The sequence below is a fragment of the Nansenia antarctica genome (genome assembly GCF_963989245.1).
Source record: "Nansenia antarctica genome assembly, chromosome: 2".
Taxonomy (NCBI): domain Eukaryota; kingdom Metazoa; phylum Chordata; class Actinopteri; order Argentiniformes; family Microstomatidae; genus Nansenia; species Nansenia antarctica.
Genome location: NC_137675.1, coordinates 63,342,814 through 63,365,795, shown reverse-complemented (window position 1 = coordinate 63,365,795; position 22,982 = coordinate 63,342,814). Strand labels below are relative to the sequence as shown.

The following is a 22,982-nucleotide window of genomic DNA, read 5'->3' as shown; positions in this document are numbered from 1 at the left end:
TGCTTTAAGCCAACATTCCAGAGTTATTGGAGGCTTAATCACATTATCTACGGAAAGGAAATCAAGGACAGATGGACTTTGGAGGAATCGTCAGCCATCTTTGAGGTAAAAGGACCTAAATGTGGAACTAATAAGTAGTGTTAGGATAAAGGGTGTGTGCTTGACTGACCACAGGAAATGGTGTATAAGGGGAAATATGTGATCTGGAAATGGCTCATCAAAGTTACATTTGGAGAGAAGCACTGATGTTCTTCTCAACCACACACACGTACACGCACACGCACACGCACACGCACACAGACTGTGTGTCACTGCTCTGACCTCTCCCCAAGATAGTCTCCGATGGCCGTTTTGTTAAGCCCCTCCCCCTTGTAAAGGAACTGAGCGATGTCATCACTGGTGTTCTTTAGCAGGTCGTTCTCTATGAGGAATTGGATCCCCTGAGAAAACAGAAGACTTGTTCAGATACTGCTCATACCAACACACACAGGTTACCTACACTGACATTGTATATTCGGGGCACTCACCTTTTTGGGATCCATGTTGAATTTCTTCCGACCCATGGCTACTTGTTTATTCCTCTGCATATTTTTCCTGTAACATGAAAGAAATGGTTGTTGATTGAGCAAACTCACAACATCCTCTGTGTGTGATATGAAGGGAACATGTGTGCATAAATACAGTTCATCTAAATACTACGATACTACGGTAGTCATCACTCTAATAGATTTTCCATTTTCTATTTGCTTATTTCACAAGACTTGGGAGGTCAATACCATGAACTAATTCACTTAATTTCCAGGAAGTATTACATTCATTTACGTTTCTCATCTGCTTGGCAGTCACTACTGTCCCCATGGACCACTGATGACAACCTCCTATGATAAACTCACACTTTGAGCACATGAGAAAAGCTCATTTCTCAGGCCTGGAGTGCTCAAGGGGTCAAAGTGTGCTCTCAGTCCTCCTCATCACTATGGTTACGTCACCTTCCCTAGCTAGTAGGTCACCACATCTTCCCACTGATTCACTCTACCCAGCATTCCTCTGGCTTTTGTCTGTGAAACCACAGCACTCATCAAACAGATGCTAACAATCACACACACACCACATCTAAAAGCAGAGATCTAGCTATCTAGCTAGCTAGCTAGCTACAGGAGATGGGTCACCTTTTATTGTCTCCCAACAAATGGATTGGAAAAGAAAATGAGTCCTAATGCAATTTCGGAGATGGCCAAAGTGCCTCGCATAAAGAACCGTAGAGGTGGTGGAATCCTTCTTCACTTGAGTACCCTGAGCCTGCACTCGAGAACCCGCCCTCCCCTGGGACCTTCCATTGTCTGCCTTACGCCATACATCCCCCTGCATTATTCACCAAGTCTGCCATCACACTGGGAGTGGTTGATGAAACATTTAAACTGTCTTGGTAAAAGCACAGTCAATTTAGGGAGTGGGGGTGGTTTTGGGAGGGTTCAGGCAGGTACCTGGACATTAGGCATCAATATTTGATGTGGTAATTTGCTACGTTAATGGAAGACAAACAACAACAAAAAACACGTTGGATGCTAAGATGTAGTCGGTAGCACCCTGATATCTCATCCCCTACTCACCTCTCCTCAGTGGAACCCAGGTTCTCGATCTCACTGGTTACTTCTGCTATCTCATCCTTCAGCCGCTGGAATGGAGAAGAGGAAGGTTAGAACCAGAGAGGCTACGAAGGCTGTATTACACTCACACACTCACACATTCACACACACACACACACACACACACACACACACACACACACACACACACGCACACACGCACATCAAAGAAAGGAATCACCTCAGGCTGTTGACAAATGTGTATAGTACAAAAGCGGTATAGTCACACAACACTGGGTCTGCTGACAAGGATGATACATGGCCCTAGTAGAATACTAGAACCTATCCATCCCATCCCTTCAGTCTGCACGTACGCACACACGCGCACACGCGCACACACACACACAGCCTGCCCTCTGCCCCACAGCCCTAACCAGGATTGACACTAACCAGGCAGATCTAATATCATAGCGTATGTTTGCGTGTAGCAAAAACAGCCATGCTCTCCAAACAATTCTTTCTTTTATAGATTACATTAAGGGAGGAATATTGGAGAATGACCTCGATACAAACGGAGTAGAGAGCATGAAATCTGATTATTTTTCGCTGCGTCTCAGAGGTTAATGGTGTTAGAGCGGATTCAGTATTTGTCTGCCAGCGCTCGGAGCGCCTGGTGCCAGACGGACTCGGGGAGAGGGCACTGAGGGGGCAGACAGGCGGGCAGGACTCCATGGGTGAAACGGGGAGTTACCTCACCTCAGTCAAAGAGTGGAGTGAAAAACGACAAATCACCGCAAGCCTGGCCTGTTTTGAGACAGACATGACAGACACACTACCATTGACCCAGGAGAACAATGACGAAAAAACTGGCCCGTTTACCAGCTCAACCATTCATACCAACTCTCCCTTCATTGTTTTTTTGGTATTTGACTTCATACATAATAGCAATTTAGCAACAGCCAACCTCTTGGAGAACATCTGTGTTTTCAAGGCCTATGCAATCACAACACATTCCTGAGATAGTTGCTTCTACAAACAAAGGCGGTGCTTGTGAAACAAGGCCTTGACATGCAGGGCCACAACGGGGGTGGAGTGGGTGAGTGTGGGAGAGGAGGGGGGGGGAGGGGGGAGGGCACTGAGGAGGATGTGTGTAGGGACAGAGAAGGGGTTGGTGGCTTGGGGGGAGGGGACAGGGTTAGTGGGGGGGGCGCATCAGATCACTCCTCCTGTGTTTGTCCGTCAGGGCCAGTGGACGTCACTGGGACATCTGGAGGCCCAATCACTTGCCTGTGTCGCCCTGGCTCAGAGCCACGCTGGCTGACTGGCTGTCCCCACGTTTGTCATTCCACAGACTGTTAATCGCGAGACCAGTCCGTCACACACTACGTGATGGAGGGAATGACCCTATGCTGTCCATGCTGTCAGTGGGGCAGGTGATACGCGGGAGGTACGTGAAAGGCTGAGGTGACGATCTCTCACTCATAGTACAAGAGTGTCAGTCAAACCACTGATACAAACGCTGGTTTACTGCCTGACAGATAAATGGGCACTCAAATGTGTCATGAGGACCCAACCGCATTACCGCATTCTTGTTTTGTCAGGAGGAAAAAGGAAATCATCCGGAATGTTTGCCTGCACGCCTTTCCAAACATACTTACTTATCCTCTAAATAGTCGCCCAACCAAAAAGGAAACTAGTGTCTAACTGTTGATGCACTGCCGGCAACCAGACACTGAATACTGTACTGTGTATAGAAATGACTAAATGACTAGATCAACAAAGTTCATTTCAGGCAAGTGTACTTCAGGGGGGAAATGCCATGCATTCCGTATAGGCTGAAATACATTATAGATCAGTCTGTTTGCGAAAGAGGCATCTGGACTGAGGCGGCGCAAACTGGCGGGGGAAGTAAATATTTAATCAAAAAGCACAGGAGAAGTAGACGGAGCCGGAGGAGGTCAGCCAAACGTCTGGGCCGGGAGAGTCAACAGGAGAGGACCTCCACCCTCAATCCCTCCACCCCTAACTCTCTCAACCCTCCATTCCTCAGTTACTACATCCAGAAGACTAGGTTACATTACAAGGGTGGAGCACTGGGCAGGAAATATTTAAAAGGGGCTAAAGGATTTTTCTCTTTTACTCTGGAACCAAACATAACTAATGATCCAATCTGGAGTTCATTTTAGCAGGAATACGCTCACCGGTACCCCTTACTTTCCTAACCATACACACATCCACACACACACATCCACACACAGACTCTCTTACCTGAATGTCCTCCAGCAGCTCTTGCTTGCGCCGGCGGATGTTTTCCAACTCCTGCTGCTCCTCTGGGGTGAGGTCGTCAGGCACTGAGGGACAGAGAGAGAGAGGGAGGGAGGGAGGTCAGGACAGGGTCACCTAAAAATACACACTCAATACACCTTGATCTCACTGTACTCACTGTGTATCTGCTCCCTAAGGCAGGAAAACTAGAATAGAAAGAGAATCTACCCGACCTACCATTTCACTTTACATTAAGAGGTGATCAAATGCCCTAGTGCACTATGGAAAACAAGGAGAGGGATAGAGAAAAGGAGAGAGAGTGGGGAGGGAGAGAGAGAGAGGGAGATTATGATGAAGTATGGTTTTGCAAGGGGATCAATAACCCAGAGAAACTCTAGCGGGCCAGTGGCTACGCAAGGCTAAGGTTTCATGCATGCCTTACATTAGGAGCCAGAGAGAAAGCACTGAGAGGCCTTGAGATGTACCAGCAACAGACGCGGGAGTGGACATCCAGCAGCCTGCCCTGTGTTTACAAACACTCCCCGCATTTAACCCCCCCACCCCTGCATCCCTTCTCCCTGGCTCCAATGCCTTCTTCTGCCAGAGGAGCTAAGCTCATCACACTGGTCAAAGGACTAACACACTGACTTCACCTATCCGAGTGAGACAATGCCCTGGCACTAGATATAGCTCTTTCTCCTCCCCCTGCAAATACCAATGATCCAACACCAATCTGGCTGAAGGTGTGTGGCTTGGCTTCAGTTCACACTATGCGAAGGCTACACTATGAGGGATAACAGGCTTTGGTGCGTGTCTGCACTGGGTTAGTCTAAATGAAGTAGAAGGCCGAGCCAGCAGTGCTGAGTATCAAAGCCAGAACAGGACTAACGTGGCATATCTCAAAGCTGCCTGTACAGTTATTGTTAGACTCCCGGGCTCGCCAAGGACTGAGGGAGGAGCAATGTGTGTGTGTGTGTGTGTGTGTGTGTGTGTGTGTGTGTGTGTGTGTGTGTGTGTGTGTGTGTGTGTGTGTGTGTGTGTGTGTGTGTGTGTGTGTGTGTGTGTGTGTGTGTGTGTGTGTGTGAGTGTGTCAGGGCCGATGAAAGCAAAGGAGAGAGTCTTGCGCACACAGCATTCCAAACGAGGTGCACACAACAAGAGTCAAGTGTGACATCCAACGGATCCTGATACAATCGCTGGAATGAATAACTCCACTTAGCCTAGCTCAAAACATGTCATGCATTTGAAAGCAACAAGCAACTTTTAACAACAATACGGCACGTCTCACTCATACTCTCCAACCCCGAGTGGATAAACCTGTACCTCAAAGATGAAGAAAAATAGGTAGTTCCCTCTCAGGTCCCTCCTATGACTGTCCCCCCCCCCCCCTGCGGGCAGTGGGACCAACTCCCTCTGTGGCCCCGCTCCCTCATAACCCCAGCAGGACGGTTCATAGGTCAGGGGTCAGCGACCTGCTGGAGCTCATGGGAGGGTTAACAAGCCCAGCGTTGCTGAGGGAGTAGAGCAGGGTTGACTTGCCTCATCCTAAGCCAACAACAAGCTCACATTTCTCATTCCACCACCATCCCCAAAGATACGTCGGACCAGAAAAGCCTCAGAAGAACTAGCAGTCAGTCATCCACCCTCTCCCATCCCCCCGTTCCTGTTCTCTGTCTCCTCCACTAAGGAACAAATTCACTGGCTCATTTCAGAGTGGTGTATGAGATCTGTGTACTGTATAACCCCCCCCCCCACACCCATGCTCTATTGGTAGACTGCAGTGATAGATGAGAGAGGCTGAACTCTATGAGTGGACATTGTGTTCCAACAGTGGCAGGCCAGAGGGTACTGTAAGTTAGATGGCTACAAGTCAAGCGCAGTGATCGATAGAAGCAGAGCATGATCAGCCAAACGGAAAGAGACAGGTTGACTGTATTACGTGAGATGCATGCGTGCTGGGTTCACAGTAAAGCATTACACCAAAGATCCCAAAATATAACATATTGACTCCAAATAGTCATGGATACAGGTAACATCATTTTCGCCACACAGCTAAGCTTCCCATCTTGCAAACTGCTTGGCTTTTTTCTTTGGGACGCCTGCAATTTGCTGTCAAGTAATGCACATGTCCAAGGCTGCCATATATCAGTATTACTAGCTGACAGCTGAAGCCAAGGCCACTAATACGTGTGGAATGGGGCTGGTATTTTAACAGTTTTGTCGAAAAGGCTTGAGCCGAGATTGTGAGATGTAAAGTCTCAAATGATTAACCTACTTCTCCTCTTCATCAACAACAACGTCTGGTGGATTTGGCACATTAGAAAATACCTCGTCATCATTCTCGCTGAACCAGCTTGCCATAAGATGGAAATGCTTGTGAATTTTAACTATTGGTGATGCCTGTCTAACTTCACTAGCAATTAGGTCGACAATGCGGTCATACCTGGCAATCTAAAGGCCATTGTAGGCATGGCAGCCATTAGTGATATGTGCCACTGACTCTCCATGTACATGATGTACATTGGGGTGCATAACACAAAAAGGCTTGCGAGTTGGCAGAACATGTAGCCTTGCTTTAACAGTAAAGATAAGTATGTCCTCGGCCTGTGGCAGCGTTTTTTCACATGGAACGTGATACAGAGTTGAAAACAAAGTCCAGAGCAGCAAGTTTCCCCTGCAACCTCAGGACAGTCCAGTGTTGCATTAACTGCTTCTGTCTGATACTGAGAAGAGTTGTCCTTGGTGATGAACGCTGCAGCACCTGCAATGTTCCGTCATGGGTGACCGTAGCCTCCACAACCAACACAGGGTGTCAGTGACCACTGCATCAGATGGAGACACTGGTTCCATTTGTGGGTTAGCGTGTGTCCATTTGAGCTAACACACACACACCAGATCTGGGGGTTGAATGCACGGCCCTACAGCTTCATAATTAATGAGACCTTCCACATGGCCTTCCCACAAAGATGTAGAAATGTAAAAGCTAAATGAATGTGATTGTGGTATGCATAATTCAGCACACATTCTCAGAAAGCAAATATCTGAAATTACAGTGCATAATTAAAATTATATTTTTTAAATAACAAAAGACCAAACCAAATACCTTGAGGAACCCCCCCCCCCCCCCCACATTTGAAATGCATTGAAATGTCTGGTGATTTTTAAACAGGCGGATAACAGACAAAAGGAGTCTCAAACAAGACTCTTGTAGTGTGGCTTTAGGAGGGGAACTCATTCACTGAGCACAACAAAGAGACTATGTTCTCTCTCCCGTGATGGGCCAGCTGGGCCGGGACATTACAGCCAGGTTGGCCTGACCTTTTACTACGGTGCTTCCACAGCCTCGGGCCTGTCCACCAATCAATGGTGACACCGGCAGTCGGTCGCATGCTTCCCCAAACACTCGTAGTCTCCATGGAAACCACCAGTTTCTCGCGTTCTACCTCACCTCCGAGAGGGATGCTGACAGGCGAGTGGGCCTTTGGGAATGCAGACAGATAGCAAAATAAACACTAGACTGGGCTTTTCTTTATGCAGACATTTCCCGTGAGAGTGTAAGCATCTCACTCTTTGTCTCGGGAGGAAGAGCTGGCCTTATAAATATGAACACATAGACACACACAGACACCCGCAAGTAGTGCTGATGGGGCACAGCAATCCAATAGAGAGACGATTTCATGCTGCCTTACATTTAATGGCCTCATCTCAAATCGATTGCACAAGATAATGTCACGCTGAGTAAACCCAGGAACAGTGTTTGTGTGCCAAACTGCAACACAAACAGGACACACAAGGACAGGGGAGAATGATAAACCAAGAAGTCGGTCCTCATTCTGAGAAAGTGAAGTCATACTGGGTGGACGCTTGGTGGAAACCACAGGACAGCACAGGTCCCAGAGGGAGAGAGAGAGAGAGGTAGTGAGGGAGAGAGAGAGAGGTAGAGAGGGAGAGAGAGAGATGTCCTGCACTGTAACCTCCCTCTCTGGAATCCTCTGGCATCCTCAGTGATGACAGGCTCTGGTTAGACTTACTCAGGTATGTGTTGGGGACACACCCTGGCATTTGGTCAGGTCCTCTGCCTCCAATCAGACAAACCACCACATCAGGGAGGGGTCTGTCCCTGTTGTGCCACGCAAAAAACGACAGGCATCAAGTGGGTGACGGGTGTCATTTCCCAGAATACAAACTACAGTGGGAGGGGGAAAACACATCCACTTAGCTAATTGCTGAAGGGTGGTTGTCCAGGATGCTGTTCTCCCCCTACTGCCTCTGATTGCCGTTTGACTGTCATTCATCAAGCCCCTGGTTGGCACAGCTAACACAAAGACTCTGCCTGCCGTCACAGATGGAACAGCCGTGGTTTAAAGAGACAGTTTTACTGGTGCTCTCCGTGACAAGACTCATATAGGTGCAGCAAGCGACAACAGAAACCGAACGAGATATGGGAGGTGGGGGGGAGGAGGTGTTTATTTCTTTTTTTCCAAATTCATGAGGTAAAACCAAATGACATCTCATTACATTTATCATCCCCTGGATTTCTCACAACCTATTGTCTCTGTGTGACTAACTCCTCCAGAGGTCCTCAGTACTTTCAGGCAGCCAACAAGCCGCTAAGGGTTCTACAGAGAGAGAGAGAGAGAGAGAGAGAGAGAGAGAGAGAGAGAGAGAGAGAGAGAGAGAGAGAGAGAGACAGACAGAGAGAGACAGACAGAGACAGAGACAGAGACAGAGAGAGAGAGAGAGAGAGAGAGAGAGAGAGAGAGAGAGAGAGAGAGAGAGAGAGAGAGAGAGAGGCATGACACCCGTTCTGACTGGGGTGAGTGTGTGAAGTGATTCCGTGGGCTGAAAGAGAAACACAGACCGCCCACGTCTTCTCCTCCGAGGCCTCAAATTGCCTGGAAAACAGGTCAGCCAGGGGAATCACACACACACACACACACACACACACACACACACACACGCATGTACACACAAACACACACACACACACACACACACGCGCGCACACACACACACACACACACACACACACACACACACACACACACACACACACACACACCTCAGGCTCACACAGTGCCCCTACAATGTTTGGCACTGTGTCAGCAATCCACAACTCTGTTCCTGTTTCATCTGAAGTCTCAATAATAAAACAGTAACACTATCTAGCACATAGAACAGCCATTCAAAACGGCCTGTATATTTTCAGTCCAAATACGTGGCCACATGAGGGACTGGTGGGTGCCTCACAGGAAGGTAGCAGATAAACACTGTGTGGGTCCGAGAAGGGGAACCATTTTATCTAAGGTTTTTTAATAATATCCAGTGGATGGTGAACTACAGAATCCAGTGCAATGAGGAAATGTCCTCGGAAAAGTACCAAAATGTCTGGAACATTATAATCTGAGGTCTGACCCGATACACTTTAGCCCTCGTTTTTACTGAGCCCAATTTAACACTGATTTATAACTGACCTACTTAAGTATGCTATTTTATTTCCCAATACAGGTCGACTCTTAAGCGACCAATCTCTTTTCGGTAAGGGCAGACAGGGTTTTACCTGCTCTGGGGAGCATTTGTGGAAGTGACTCTGGTGAAGACTATAGAGAGTATGTGCACTACAAAAGGGACTTTTCCTTTCCTTCTCACGAAAAACTCAACCTACAAAATGTCTAAACATCCCGCAATGTGCAATGCACAAGCCAAAGTTCACCGTGTACAGTATGTTGCCATGGTGAGGTTCCTGTCCTGAGCCTCTCTTCTGTAGTGTGCAGAGTGACTCATCTGGGCACGTGCAGAAACACTCAGTTGCAGTGCCATCTTCATGTGGATGGGTAGGGTTTTGGGGCCGGTGGGTGAGGCTGTGCAGGGAGGGTGGCCAGCAGTGGCGGCAAGGGAGAAGCTAATTATAACTCCCACTCTCCCAGAGCAGCGGGGCCCTCAAGACTGAGAGCCTGATTGCCATCTCGGTAGGAGTGCCTTGCAGAATGCAGACGACTCATTTCCATCCAGATCGCTGGAGAAATCTCCTCTGGAAATCAGGAAATTAAAATACAGATGGCTCAGAGGATCTTACCACCCCCCAACCCCCCCCCCCCCCCCCCCCCCCGCGCCTCCTCCGATCTGACCCACTTCAGAGTGTGTCACCGGAGCCCAGCCCGGAAAAAATAAACTTGACTTCCAAAATAAGCCACCACGTTCCTGACTGCGACCATCCCTCCTTCAATCCTAGGCAACACTCCTCAGACAAGGGAGTTCTTTGGGGTCATGTAATACAGTAAAATACACACACACACACACACACACACACACACACACACACTCCTTCTGTTCTCCATCCCTCTGCACCTACTGGTGGGTCTGAAGGAAACTGGGTTTACTCCAGTGAGTCCCAGGCAGCAGGATTATTAATGACACTACTACAGTACTGTCTCCAAAGCAGTAGCACCACAACCACCTAGTCCACACAGTCCGGTAGGCCTTAATAAATCATACCAACAGATGGGACACTCCTCTGAATGTTTAACCTGTAAGACAAGACTGCATATCTGCTGACTGAGGGAATATGTATGTAACATAGATGTGGGCCTAATACCAGCTCCATGAATATATTCATAACAACACAGGCTAGGTAAAGCCATCTCTCCTGGCAGGATGGACCTGTGTGTGTCGTGTTTTAATCAAGACCCTGAGCAGGGTCGGCTCTTTAACAGACATGGTCAGATAAATAGCAGGAGTAGCAAGTGTGTGAGCCACCCCTTTCATTCTCGGTTTCATTGTGTTTTATCCTTATCTTTGTTATTGAACCACCTGGCCCTCTCAGAGTTTCCATTAGACTTGATTACCGTCCTCTCTTCTTCTACATCATCTCTCTTCTCATTCTCTGCTATCTCCCTCTCTCGCTCCCTTACTGTTTCTGTCTAATCTTATCTGCCAAATGCAACCCACGAGTCCTCTGTGCCCCCCCCTCCCCCCCCCTCTAAAAGGCTTCGTCTGCCGGAGGGGGAAGCCTCCACCCCAGATAGAACACAGCTACAGTACCCCTCCCTCCCCATGGACAGGTCCCCATAGACTCCCGCCAATCGATCCTTTGCCTAGATCAATCAGTAGCCCGGTAGAGCATACTTCTTGTATTCAGTAATACACACACATCAGCATAAGTCTGTGTATTCAGTATGTGTGATCTGGTTTAGGAGTGCTGGTGTCTGCCTTGAACAACATAGGCGATTTACTGTATAGACCCTGCCACTGCTTAATAATCTCTCCATCTCTTAAGAGAATCTCATCAGTGCAGTGCAAGTCCCAGAGCACCACCCACCCCCACCCCCCTTCCCTTTAATACATTTGAGCAGCTTGCTGCCCCCCTCCTAACTAGACACCCTTTTACAAGGCAGAGCAGGGGTTGTAAAGGAATTCCAGTAAGCGATGTGGGCACCGTCCCAAAAATCGGTGCTCACCTCCAGCCCGATGACCTTTGCCTGTGTCCCGACTAAGACTGCGTGCCATACACACACATAGTCCCCCCTCCCCCTTGCCTCTGACAAGAACCAGCAACCAGGAAAGAACCGGACCTGACAGGACCATCACCATGGGAGGAGGGCTCAACCTGACCTGGTGAGGAGGAGGTAGGTGGTGATGGAGGGAGATGGAGGGGAGGCCAAGGGAGAACAGGCTCTGTGTTTGGCCTGGGAGGCGTGGGATTGGGAATGGCAGGAGAACACAGGGACAGAGGGAAGAGCAGTGGGACGATCACAGCTCTCCTTTGTGCTTGGAGAACGGCACTCAGGACATTCCTTCACAGGGCCACGAAAGGGGCAGAGTTCTGTGTCCTTGGCGGTGGGGCTTTCTCAGTCCAGTTGAACAGGCTCTCCCCACTACATCCCAAACTCCTACCAGGAGCCTGCGTTAACGTACTAAGTCTCAGAACCTAACGAAACCTAACCCTCCGTTTTATAACAAAGTCATAAAACCCTGAACCTCTAACTGAACCATTCCTTTTTTATGACCCAGACACATGACCCAGAATGGCCAAATAAATACACTGTTGTCCTCCTAGTCCTCGTCCTCATCCATCCCTCCCTCCCTCCCTCCCTCCCTCCCATAACCACCTAACAGCACCACATGATGTGGTGGATTAATACTCAATCATCCCCATGTGTCAGTCTGTGTAACTGCATCCTATGGTGTAGTAAGGTCTAACCCAGCCCAGTCAGGTGGATGAGAGTGCTCAATAATCGTATAGTCCAACTCTGAGAACGCAGACACAGCACTATCTATGCCTGGGCAGTATTGCATGTAGGTCCATCACACAACATTTACAGTGTTCATAACAGATATTGATCTGTCCAAGATGCATTATCCCTCCATTCTGGCTGTTGTTATTGCTGAAACAATGAAAGGGGTCTGTGCACTCACAACACACACACCAACACACGCTTCCTTATCTATTTGAAATTGAAAATTGGACAAAAATGTTCATGTCCATCATAAACCGTTGTTATTTTTACAGTTTCTTCACCGTAAAGCGCCATATGAAACAACGGTATCAGCCTACTGAACCATATTCCAATTTAGTGTTTTATTATCACTAATAAGAAAGGAACAAACTAACCTGAGAGTGCAATCCTGAAAGTATGTCAGCTCCTGGTCTTTCCAGAAAGCTCTTCCACCTCTCCTCTCCCCCCCTCCTTGCCTCTTTGAATTCTCTCTTGCCAGAAATTCCAAAATATAATAGTCCCCTTTTTTTTGTCGTCCCCTTTTTTTGTCAGCTAGTCCGGGCATCTGCTGGTAAGCCTGACAACCGCATGGCAAGTGAGGGAGAGAGGGAGCAAGGGAGCCTGCTCCTCCCGTAGAAGACAGACAGAGAGGAAGCTGCTGCCTACTCTACTGTACCTCTGAGCTATCACTGCACAGCCTGCTCCAAGCACACACACTGCCACAGTCCATCTGGAGAGAACACTTACTCACTCACACTCCCCCCCTCTCCCTCTCCCTCCCCCTCTCCTTAACTCACTCTCTCTCTCTGCTCTGCTGTAGCTATCATTAACATAGAGGCTCCACCCTGTGGCCATTCTTAATTCCTGCTCTGTGTCTCTGCTGCTTTCACTTGTACCCACATGCTAAGAAGTATTGTATGGGGCATAAACCCATACTTCAACAAGCAAACATTGGCCATTTTAAAAGGTAGTTGAATCTGATAGCAGCCATTCAAATACTAGATTTCTCAGTGGCATTTATTAGTACTTTGAGATTGAGATTATCTATTTTTAAAGGATAAGTAAGAGTGCATGAAAGTTCATGCATAATGGTTTTTTTTCTGTCTCTCTGAAGTAATCTCTTTCCATCTCTTAGGAATAGTCAGCAGTAGGTAGGCTACGTGAGCCATTGTTGTGAGTCAGGCCTGTCTGACTCACAACAGTCTGGGCTACTCTCACCACACTGAGTCACAGGCTCTAAGCAGCCTCAGAGTCAGAGGACCAGAGGGATTACCGGTACCTTAGGCTCAAACTCCAGAGTCACAGAGGACTCATGGTCTCGATACATCTTCAAGACAATAACGGATATTTTCTACAGTAGGCCTATGTATTTCCATTAGACTTGATTACCATCCTCTCTTCCTCTACATCATCTCTCTTCTCATTCAGGGGCAAAATGTTTGACAGTGCCTATGTTACATTGATGGGAACCTCTGTCTTGGTAGGCTAATCTTTGTGTGTGGTGGTGTATTCAAATCCAAAACAGAGTTCCAGTCATTTTAGGCCCAATCCCATTTCTAATTTTTACCCCTACCCCTCGTTTTGGAGAGCTACTCGCTTTTCGGCTTGCCCCTCGGAACAGAATTACAAGGCGTAGTGGTTGAAAATCTTCCCCTATGAAATGGGATAACCCTTCAAGACCATGATGCGTCATCAGTAGTATCATAGAAAAGCATGGAGGCTTGCGACTTCAACTTCAACTGATCAATCGATCAAACAAGTCATCAAATTAAAAAAAGCAATGCTTTATTACCAGGCCAGTTCATGACAGAATAGCGGTGCTCTGTAGGCTAGCAACCCGTGCTCCTACCCTGCCAGTCTGCACTGATATTAGAGGAGCTGTAACAAGTCCAACAACTTTGCAGCTGGACTTTAATTTCAATTTCGGACGTCATATGCCATCAAAGGGGGAAAATGCGACATGGAAATGTGTCAAAATGCAGGACTGTCATGATCAGCCTTAAAACATTGTTGTAACATTAAATGGCTAGCTTGAGACATCAACATCTTTTGTTGCTCTTCCATTATCTTGCTGATGATTCGCAAGGTATTCTGGGAGATTTCAACACTCGATTTTAACCCTCGGTTTGGAGTGTGCCTCTGGGCCATGTAGCCCTATGACTTTGCCCTACCACTATGTCAACAAGAATTGTGACACCCTACCCCAACATGTGAATTTGCAAAATGGAGGGGTAGGGCCACGGGATGAATTGGGATTGGGCCTTAGTGCCAAAGCGGTCTTCCCATGATTGTGTTCTACGGCAGGGAGGGAAGCCAGGAGTGCCCCTCTCACATACAAACCTAGTGTCAGATGAATCAGCCAGGAGCACTCGTGGGCTTGACTCACTCTGTCATCCCCCTGTACAGACCTTCCTGAGACTCCAGTGTTGAGATGGGATTTGGGTTCAATAAGTAATCACCTCCTCTAACAGCTCAACAGTGCTCCTCCCATAAGAGGAGTGGTCTGAGCTGGATGACAAGTCCCAAAGATGAACTACTGAGAGCAGGATGTGATGCGGGAAAGATGACACATTTCAGTTGGTAGTCAGCATACCCAGGAGCTCTGTGTGTGTGTGTGTGTGTGTGTGTGTGTGTGTGTGTGTGTGTGTGTGTGTGTGTGTCTTAGGAATGTGTTCACAGGCTGGAGATGTGATCTCATGATCCAGCCATGTGGTTCTGCTTTCTACTGGGCAGGCCAAGGGGAAATGTCTCCAATAGGCCAGTACTGCTACCTCTGTGTGTGCTTGGCTGTCAGTACCACTCCAGGAAGAGGGGCTGGTGTTTTTAGTTGGTGCATAGTCAGTTCATAGTGATGGAGCTCATACTGGACCTAGCGGGTGGGAACCAGTGCTGCGCTCTGGTACAGGGGAGCCAGAGTAGAAAGGGCCTCTCTGTTAAACAAACATACACACGGCTCTGCAGCATAAACATCCTGACTTCCTCCAGCATGGGGGGGGGGGGGGGGGGGAGTGACACACTGACACACACACACGATCCTCACAAAAGGCTATCAACACAATAGAGTAGACAGACAGGAAACTGGACAGCGCTGTGTCTCTCCACTCTCTGGTGCCACCAACATGCGTCCCCCCCCTCCTCTCTCCAGAAGCAAAAAAAACAAAACAGGTGAAGAAACCAAGCTATGGGTTCGATGCCACTTCCTGTCAGGCTGATTGTGAGCTCTGGCTTCCTGTTGTGCCCTCACAGCTCAGAGGTGGGAGTGAAGCTAGCTGCAGTCCACGCCCTGACTGTGGGAAAGATATTATGCACCCAAGCCCAAGCCCTGCCTCCTTCCCAACCACAGTACTCAACCCTGCACCATGCTCTTGTAGAGATGCAGTTTGTTCCACACTGTTTCTCGCACTAGTCTCTATAGTAGACTGCTGTATGGACATAGGGGTCAACTCAACACATCACTCTGAACCCCCCCCCCCCCCACCCGCAGCCCGCTTTACCACTGGACCTCCTGCATTACTGAATTGTTTACCTCTCTTACAATGTTTCTATGGCAGCAGGTCTTTCTTCTCCTCCCCTTTATGCTCTTTCTTTCATAGACACACACCCACATATATACACACACATGCACACACACACACAGTGAGTCACCATTTCCAGGCGCTTCCTAAACACACAATAGAGATCACATCTGCTCACATAGGTAGTAGGGATGTGCATAACTCAAATGTCATGGTCGATTAATCAGTGGGTGATATGATTAATCGATTTTTCGATGTGTGCCGACATTGACAAAAGACAGGCATGGATCATCGGCAAGAAATCACTTAATATCTTAAATATAAAAATTAAAAAAACGCAAAAAATAAAAACTTTAACAGTGAACAATCAAATTTATTCTGGTATTAATTGACATGAATTTGTTCTTCTGAATATTTAAATTAGGTTAACCTAACAATAACGCAGAACAGAAAAAAGGCATGCCGCTCACGCATTAAAGCGGTGTGCGCATTTTGTATACCTGTCCAGCCATTTCCAATTACAATGTTTACCAGTGGTCTAGCTATAGCCTACCCAAAATCAAAACAACCAAATACAAAAAAATATAATAAAGATGAAATGGAATTTTATTTAATTTGTCCGTGGTAATAGCTACTCGGTCAGTTTTGGCTAAAGCACTGCGAGCATTCATTATTCATTATTGATTAAAAATAAATTAATTCATAGGGGGCAACCCTTTTCCCTCTTCTATACCCTCCCTCGCTCGCTCGCTCGCTCTGTGGGCGAATGGCACACACCTTTCACCTGTTCTGCATGCTTTATTACTGGTGGTGATTGGCGGGAATATTTGATTATGAATATTGAGTCGCTGTAGCCTACATTATGCATGCAAGCGACATGTGGAGCTCTGCGCAATCATTGACTGTCCCATGCGCGAATGCTAATATTACACGTTTCCATTTTTCTTCCCTTTAAACTGTTATTACACACTCATAACATACAGTAATGTTAAATAACTGCCATATATTGAAAGACGAAGTAACCCTGGAAAAGGAGGCCAAAGCACTTACTCCTATGACATTTGCTGACATCTAATTTTGTTTAAAAATCGTGAGAAAATCATATCATGAACCCAGTATCGTGAATTATATTGAATCGTGAGCTGAGTGTATCGTTACATCCCTAGAGCCGACATTACGGTAGTTCTGTCCGTTAATTTGCATGGGAAAAAATGTTTAACGGCCCAAATGTTAAAAATGTACTTTGACCCTCAACGATTAATCGATTATTCTGTCCCATCCCTAATAGGCACTCATGCGCAGCACAATACAAAATGGATACACCTATCCGTTTACTTTCATGTCACTCTTCACGGTGGCCTAATCAAATCATGTGCAAATAATGTTCCTCAAAAGGTACATAAACAAACTGATCACACCATGGACTGCAACATTTGAATAGCAAATTTGGAGAGTTTTGGCTTTAAATATTTTGCAGCAGAAGTCACAAAAGATAGTAGGCTACAGCAGCTGCCAATATTAAATGCTGCTGGGCCTAGCAGAGTAATCAGCGGTTTAAATCAAATAAAATTTTATTTGTATAGCGCATTTCTCACAAAATGTGACCCAATGCGCTTCACAACAACAACAACAACACAGGTTTATGCTGTGTAATGAAGAAAATGTAGGCCTGTTGCTACCTGTACTAGACCTGAAAAACATTTTTTCAAACATTTCAGAGCAGGATAGGAGAGAGGGAAGAGGAAGGAAAGTTGAGAGGGAGAGAGGGAAGAGGAAGGAAAGTTGAGAGGGAGAGAGGGAAGAGGAAGGAAAGTTGGTTCAATTAAAGCATAATTTTACCCTGTAATCCAGTGGATTTGTGGATTTCATTAGACACATTCATCATCACGTTTTAAAATGACCTCTGAGTTGAGATAGTATTTGGCTTTGAAAGCCCTCATCAGTCCTGATGTTCCCATTTGATTCAATTCATACAACTCCCAAGATTACCCTCTCCCTCCCACGAGAGGCCCTCTCTTGGAATCACTGGTATAGTAGCTGGGTCGGAGGGCAAACACTCTCGTCTGACCTTTTTTGACGCACTTTGAGACGTTTCTTTTGGAAGTAGGGTTCCTACCCTAACCCTGCCCCACTCAGAAAAAAATACTTAAAAAAAGAAAAACACATGAAAATGGATATCTGGTCAACTTCCCCCTTAAGCAGGCATCCAACATGACCACATGAGAGAAAGGAGCCTGTGATAGGGAAAGGTTAACTTATCAGCTCAATACCCAGGCCTTGCATAGCTGCTGAAACTGCTTCAAGTCTCCTTCCTTTACAGGCTTAAATAGATGTGGCGGTTGGATCTATGTATTTATTCTACAGTATATATACATATATCAGATGAAAATATATTGGCTGGATCATCTATTGTTCTATGTTTGAGAAGAAACAAAGAAACTTGAGCCTAATGCTAATACAATTCCCAATAATACCTAACGACTGGGTGGGAGGGTTGACAATATCAACACTCACTCACATATGAGTCAGACGGTTAGCAGCACCCTGAACTCTGCCAGCAATGTGCTATGTATAGCGTAGCGTGTTTGTGTATGTGTGCGTGTGTGAGAGACCTCGGCATGTTAGAAAACATGACTGCAGTACACACATGGCAGTATCAAAAACTGTGCAAAAACTCTGCACACACACATTTACACCCAACACAACATTAGCTGATGGAGTTGCCATACACACAGACACATGAGTGGAGTGAGAAATGGAAGAGAACATAATGATGAGGACAGAGGGATGCTGATCAAACCACCAGGGATTAGATACCAACAAGCCCATTGTACTCTAACCAGTGGAAGACCCATTAGATCTGGTCATTAGGGCACCTTAATTGACAGCAACACTACTTCCCGGACCACCCACTTCTAAGTGGCATAGACAAATGGAGCTGGAGAGCATTGGCTGTTCCTCAGTTTCCTCTGCTCGTGTAAGAGAGAAACGGGTTCTGGACTGCACTTATAGCGCCTTATTCCAAAGCGCTTTACAATGGCCTCTCATTCTCTCATTCACACACACATTCACACACCAATGGTGGCAAGCTACCATGCAAGGCGCCGGCCCGCTCATTGGGAGCTATTTGGGATCCAATGTCTTGCCCAAGGACACCTCGACACGTGGCCAACCAGGGATCGAACGGCCGACCTTGCGATCATTAGACGCTGGCTCTACCTCCTGAGCCACAGCCGCCCCACATTCAATCAAGAGAACAAAGACAGCAGCTCATAACAGGATCAGTCAGAGTTCACTGTTCCCCTACTAACACGATTAATAGTGATGTAATTGAAGTGTGCTCATTAAAATTGTCCTTGCCAATCCACGGATGAAAAGGGCATATTAAGCAACACTGAACAATGGAGGCCTACTCTTGCCATCAGACATCAAAGGACACAGGGCCTTTTATTAGGGATTTGGAATGGAATGGAATGGACTTTATTTGTCATTGCTACAGTACAGGTACCAAACAACGACATTTAGGAGGGGTGGCTCCCCTGGTGTTAGGAAAGGGATTTTATTTTTATTTTTAGAAAAAGCATAAAAGCATAAAATCAGAAGAAGGTAAGGAGCTGGTTTACATCAATAAAGGCTATGTACACAATCCACTGTACTATACTGCACAGATAGTCAACTAGGGTTGTCATATTGCACAAAAGTATTTTTTCACGTTATTTTAAAGTGTCACAGTTTGCAGGCTTGAAAATGTACATGTTTGTGCCTCAGCACTAGCTGCCATGCAATCCGTCCGGACTGTCCTGGGCCCAGAAATTATAAAATGAATGGTTATGAGAAGGACATTTTGGAAAATACCTATTAACAGGGTTGATGGAAGAGGTTTCTGAAGGAAACCAGCATGGACATTACAGTGAAAAAGACACATGCCAATATGACTGATCTCATTAGAACGTGCCAACAGCCTCTTTTTATGTTGAGACAATCTGCCCACACCCACACCACCTTACAGTGGCACTGATGGGTTGCAGGTAGCCCTATAACTATGGTCAAGGTCACACTCTCATACACATGCACAGATACATGCACATGGAACTTGAATCGGCACTTTCTTATGGACATTAATTATTTTATATTCTTGCTGACCTGTTGTAATTAACCCTATGTGGGTAAAAAGTAATTGCCCCTCAGGAACTACTAACTTTTTATTTTTAATTTTTATTTAATTGAATTATTGCTAGAGCTGGCCCTTATAAAATTCACTGAAGGTTCCATTACACATGGCCCTCACATTGGACCAAGAATCTAATACATGCATGAAACTGCCTACAAATACCCTCAAAGCATGTGTTACCATGTGGCAATTGATGTGAAACAGTCTGAGTCAATAAATAAGGAATAACCTGGAGAATGTATATCCTAATCTACTTATATTTCCTACCATAATATAACATCAACACGATTAACTTTTTGAGTGGTTTACTTTAAAGTATTCTCCGTGAAATGTATAGTAAACTTAGTAGTTGATACAGTGTAAACAAGGCCAGCCGACAGTTAACGGCGGGTCCCACGATTACCAAATGACATTACACAGCCAACTTCAGAGACCTCTAGATCACGTAAGAGTAAACACATCGTGTAACTAATGAAAACAAGCGAATATACTTCGTGGCTGCACTGTATCGGAATAATACGTTCTCAAGCAAGGACTTACCGACTCCGTCTTCCGACTTCAGAACCATTATGTATGGTTCTCAGTAGCCTATTCCAAATGAAGGCAGTGTACGATTCCAAATGTTTTCACCCACAACTTGTGGATCCGAAATCAAGACGTATTTAACTGTCAAATGATTAACTTTTACTTTACTTGCGCCGGAATGACGACTTTAAAACACGACACCGGATGGGTTGCTCTCCAACGGAAGGTAAGGGAGTGCTCGACGGCTCAAGGGAGTGGTTTAGACTAGTACTTTAACCAGCCAATGTTTTTCTTAGCAGCAAGCCGAGTATGTGAAGCAAATGGGCCTGCCAAATGACGCGCTCGTCTGTGCGTAATACTCGGTCCGCCCTGTTGCCCAGGGCCGCTGCTTGCCTGGGCTCAGTTTCACGCACGCACACACACACACACACACACACACACACACACACACACACACACACACACACACACACACACACACACACACACACACACACACACAGTTGTCGGGAGGAAGGCAGCAGAGTTGTGTGGGGGAAGGGAAAGTGATTGACACACACAGACAGTGTAGATTGCTGATTTGTGAATTTTTTTCTGGTAGGCCTACCACATCCGTTGAAATGAAAACAAGTTTGTGAGGGTACACACTTTGAACAGAATACTTTAAAACACTAAACATTAGGGCCGAGTGGACTACTACAATATAACACCCACATTCTACATTCCTTTATTGGTAATATTACCTAAAAACGTCATCAAACATTCTCTAAATCAAACGAAAATCCTTGAGAAACTGTTGAACAGACTTTTGTTCCTCCTAACTGGTTCTGCCATTGCATGGCTGGATTGCATAATGCCTTTGATGCAACTGTGCCTGTTTACAACATTTACTAAGTGTCCCACTTCTGTGGCTCCACAGTTAACTGTGTTTAGAGATGTTATTATGAGTGTTAAACGTGCCATGACCAGACATCAAACTAATACATTCACTGTAGTTGTGTGATAAAGATGAGCATAACAGCTGCACATCCCAACAGCATTCAGATATCATATGAGCATGCCCATGCCTGCTGGAGGATGAAGCACCACCAGGAGGAATGCTGCTTGGGCAGTCTAGGGAGGTAGGAGGAGGTAGAATATTACAGGTAGGCCGTCTCCCTGTTCCCTCCCTCTCTTCTCATCTGACCAACTGGGAGAGGGGAAGATGTGTTGTATCTGTGAGCACTCACTCACAAGCAACACTATACCATTCTCACTGACGGTCTGTTCACAGCTGATGAGTACTATAGGCTATACATGGAATCTTCCTTTGAGGGATGACCACTGAATGCCTCTGTTGTACTCCTCAAACCCAGAAATGACAATGTGCTCTGTGTATTGCAGTTTGCCAGTTCACACACAGACTGAATTCATTGAAAGCGACCCCTTCTCCCCCTCCTCCTAACCCTGTTGTAAATATGTAAACCCATAGTAGATAGTGATATGCAACGAGCCCTGACCTTTTTCCTACCAAAAAGCACTATGATTCTGTAAGGAAAACAGGAAATGTGTTGTGCTCATGCTCTTCCACCCTCTGATCCTCATAACGACTAAATGTGATGCAAATTGCATGTTTATGTAAATGTCATGCTTGCCAATGAATTGTAAAGTTAGCTTTGTTCTTGTGCGTTAAATTATGCGGCCGCTTACTACTTTAAATAAGTAGGACAAATTCCTAGAAAGGGCAAACTCAATTCTTCTCTGGGTAATATAACCACTAGATTTGTCTACACGTATTCTACTTTCTGGACTGTATGGTCCTGTGCTTTATTCTCAGAGGTCTATAAACGCATTGGAAGCCTTGACATTTAAACTGAAGGTCTACGTGTAACAACAAATTAAATATATCATTAACTGATGACTTCAAATCAACATTGCCATGCAATAATGAATGAATCTGACTGGATAGATTTCGTGTTGCATATTGAACTAATTTTAGGAAGGTTAGGGCCACCTGGGGGCCAGGTTATTGTCCATATACACGTACAGCATATACGGGACATCTTCAGTGAAATGTTATCAGAAAGCACTACAAACCTCACTGCTGCCCTCCAGCATCTAAAGCCAGGGAAAGCTCCGGGGCCTGATTCCATCTGCCCGGAGCTTATTCTCCATGCCGCACCCGCCTTGAAGTCCTGGCTGAGAGCGTTCCTCACTTCCTGTTTGCGCCAACTCAAGATCCCCAAAATCTGGCGAAGAGCCCTAGTTGTTGCGATCCCTAAACCGAATAAGCCTGAAGGGGACCCTAAGAGTTACCGTCCCATCTCTCTGTTATGCATCCCCTTCAAGATCCTCGAGCGTCTCATCTACGCCCGCATCGAACCAATTGTCGACCCGCTGCTCCCACGTGAGCAGGCCGGGTTCCGACGCGGGAGGTCGACCATAGATCAAGTCACCCTTATGACTCAAGACATCGAGGATTGCTTTTCGGCAAAAAAGAAGGCCGGGGCCGTCTTTATAGACCTGGCGGCTGCCTACGACACCGTATGGCATCGCGGCCTCACCTGCAAGCTGCTCCGCCTGCTGCCGGACAGGCACATGGTCAGAATGATCATGGAGCTCATCCGTAACAGCAGCTTTACCCTCACCACCGGTTGCGGACAGCTAAGAAGGCTTCGACGCCTTAAGAACGGCGTCCCTCAGGGATCGGTCCTGGCCCCCCTCC

General features: G+C 46.5%; 1 protein-coding gene across 2 annotated transcripts in view; it reads right to left on the bottom strand.

Moving 5' to 3' along the window:
* Positions 1 to 20,458, bottom strand: part of cyth1a (cytohesin 1a) — a 30,230-nt gene extending 9,772 nt beyond the window's left edge. The window contains exons 1-5 of one of the 2 annotated variants that reach the window (XM_080524099.1): positions 20,294 to 20,458; positions 3,855 to 3,937; positions 1,611 to 1,675; positions 528 to 594; positions 322 to 440 (exon numbers count right to left, since the gene is read on the bottom strand). In XM_080524099.1, coding sequence (XP_080380225.1) covers positions 322 to 440; positions 528 to 594; positions 1,611 to 1,675; positions 3,855 to 3,937; positions 20,294 to 20,321 — 362 coding nt within the window. In that variant the 5' untranslated portion in view covers positions 20,322 to 20,458. Of the gene's footprint in view, positions 1 to 321; positions 441 to 527; positions 595 to 1,610; positions 1,676 to 3,854; positions 3,938 to 12,462; positions 12,577 to 20,293 lie in introns of those variants that run through there. The other variant, XM_080524100.1, reaches the window with a different exon arrangement.
* Positions 20,459 to 22,982: the final 2,524 nt, after the last annotated feature.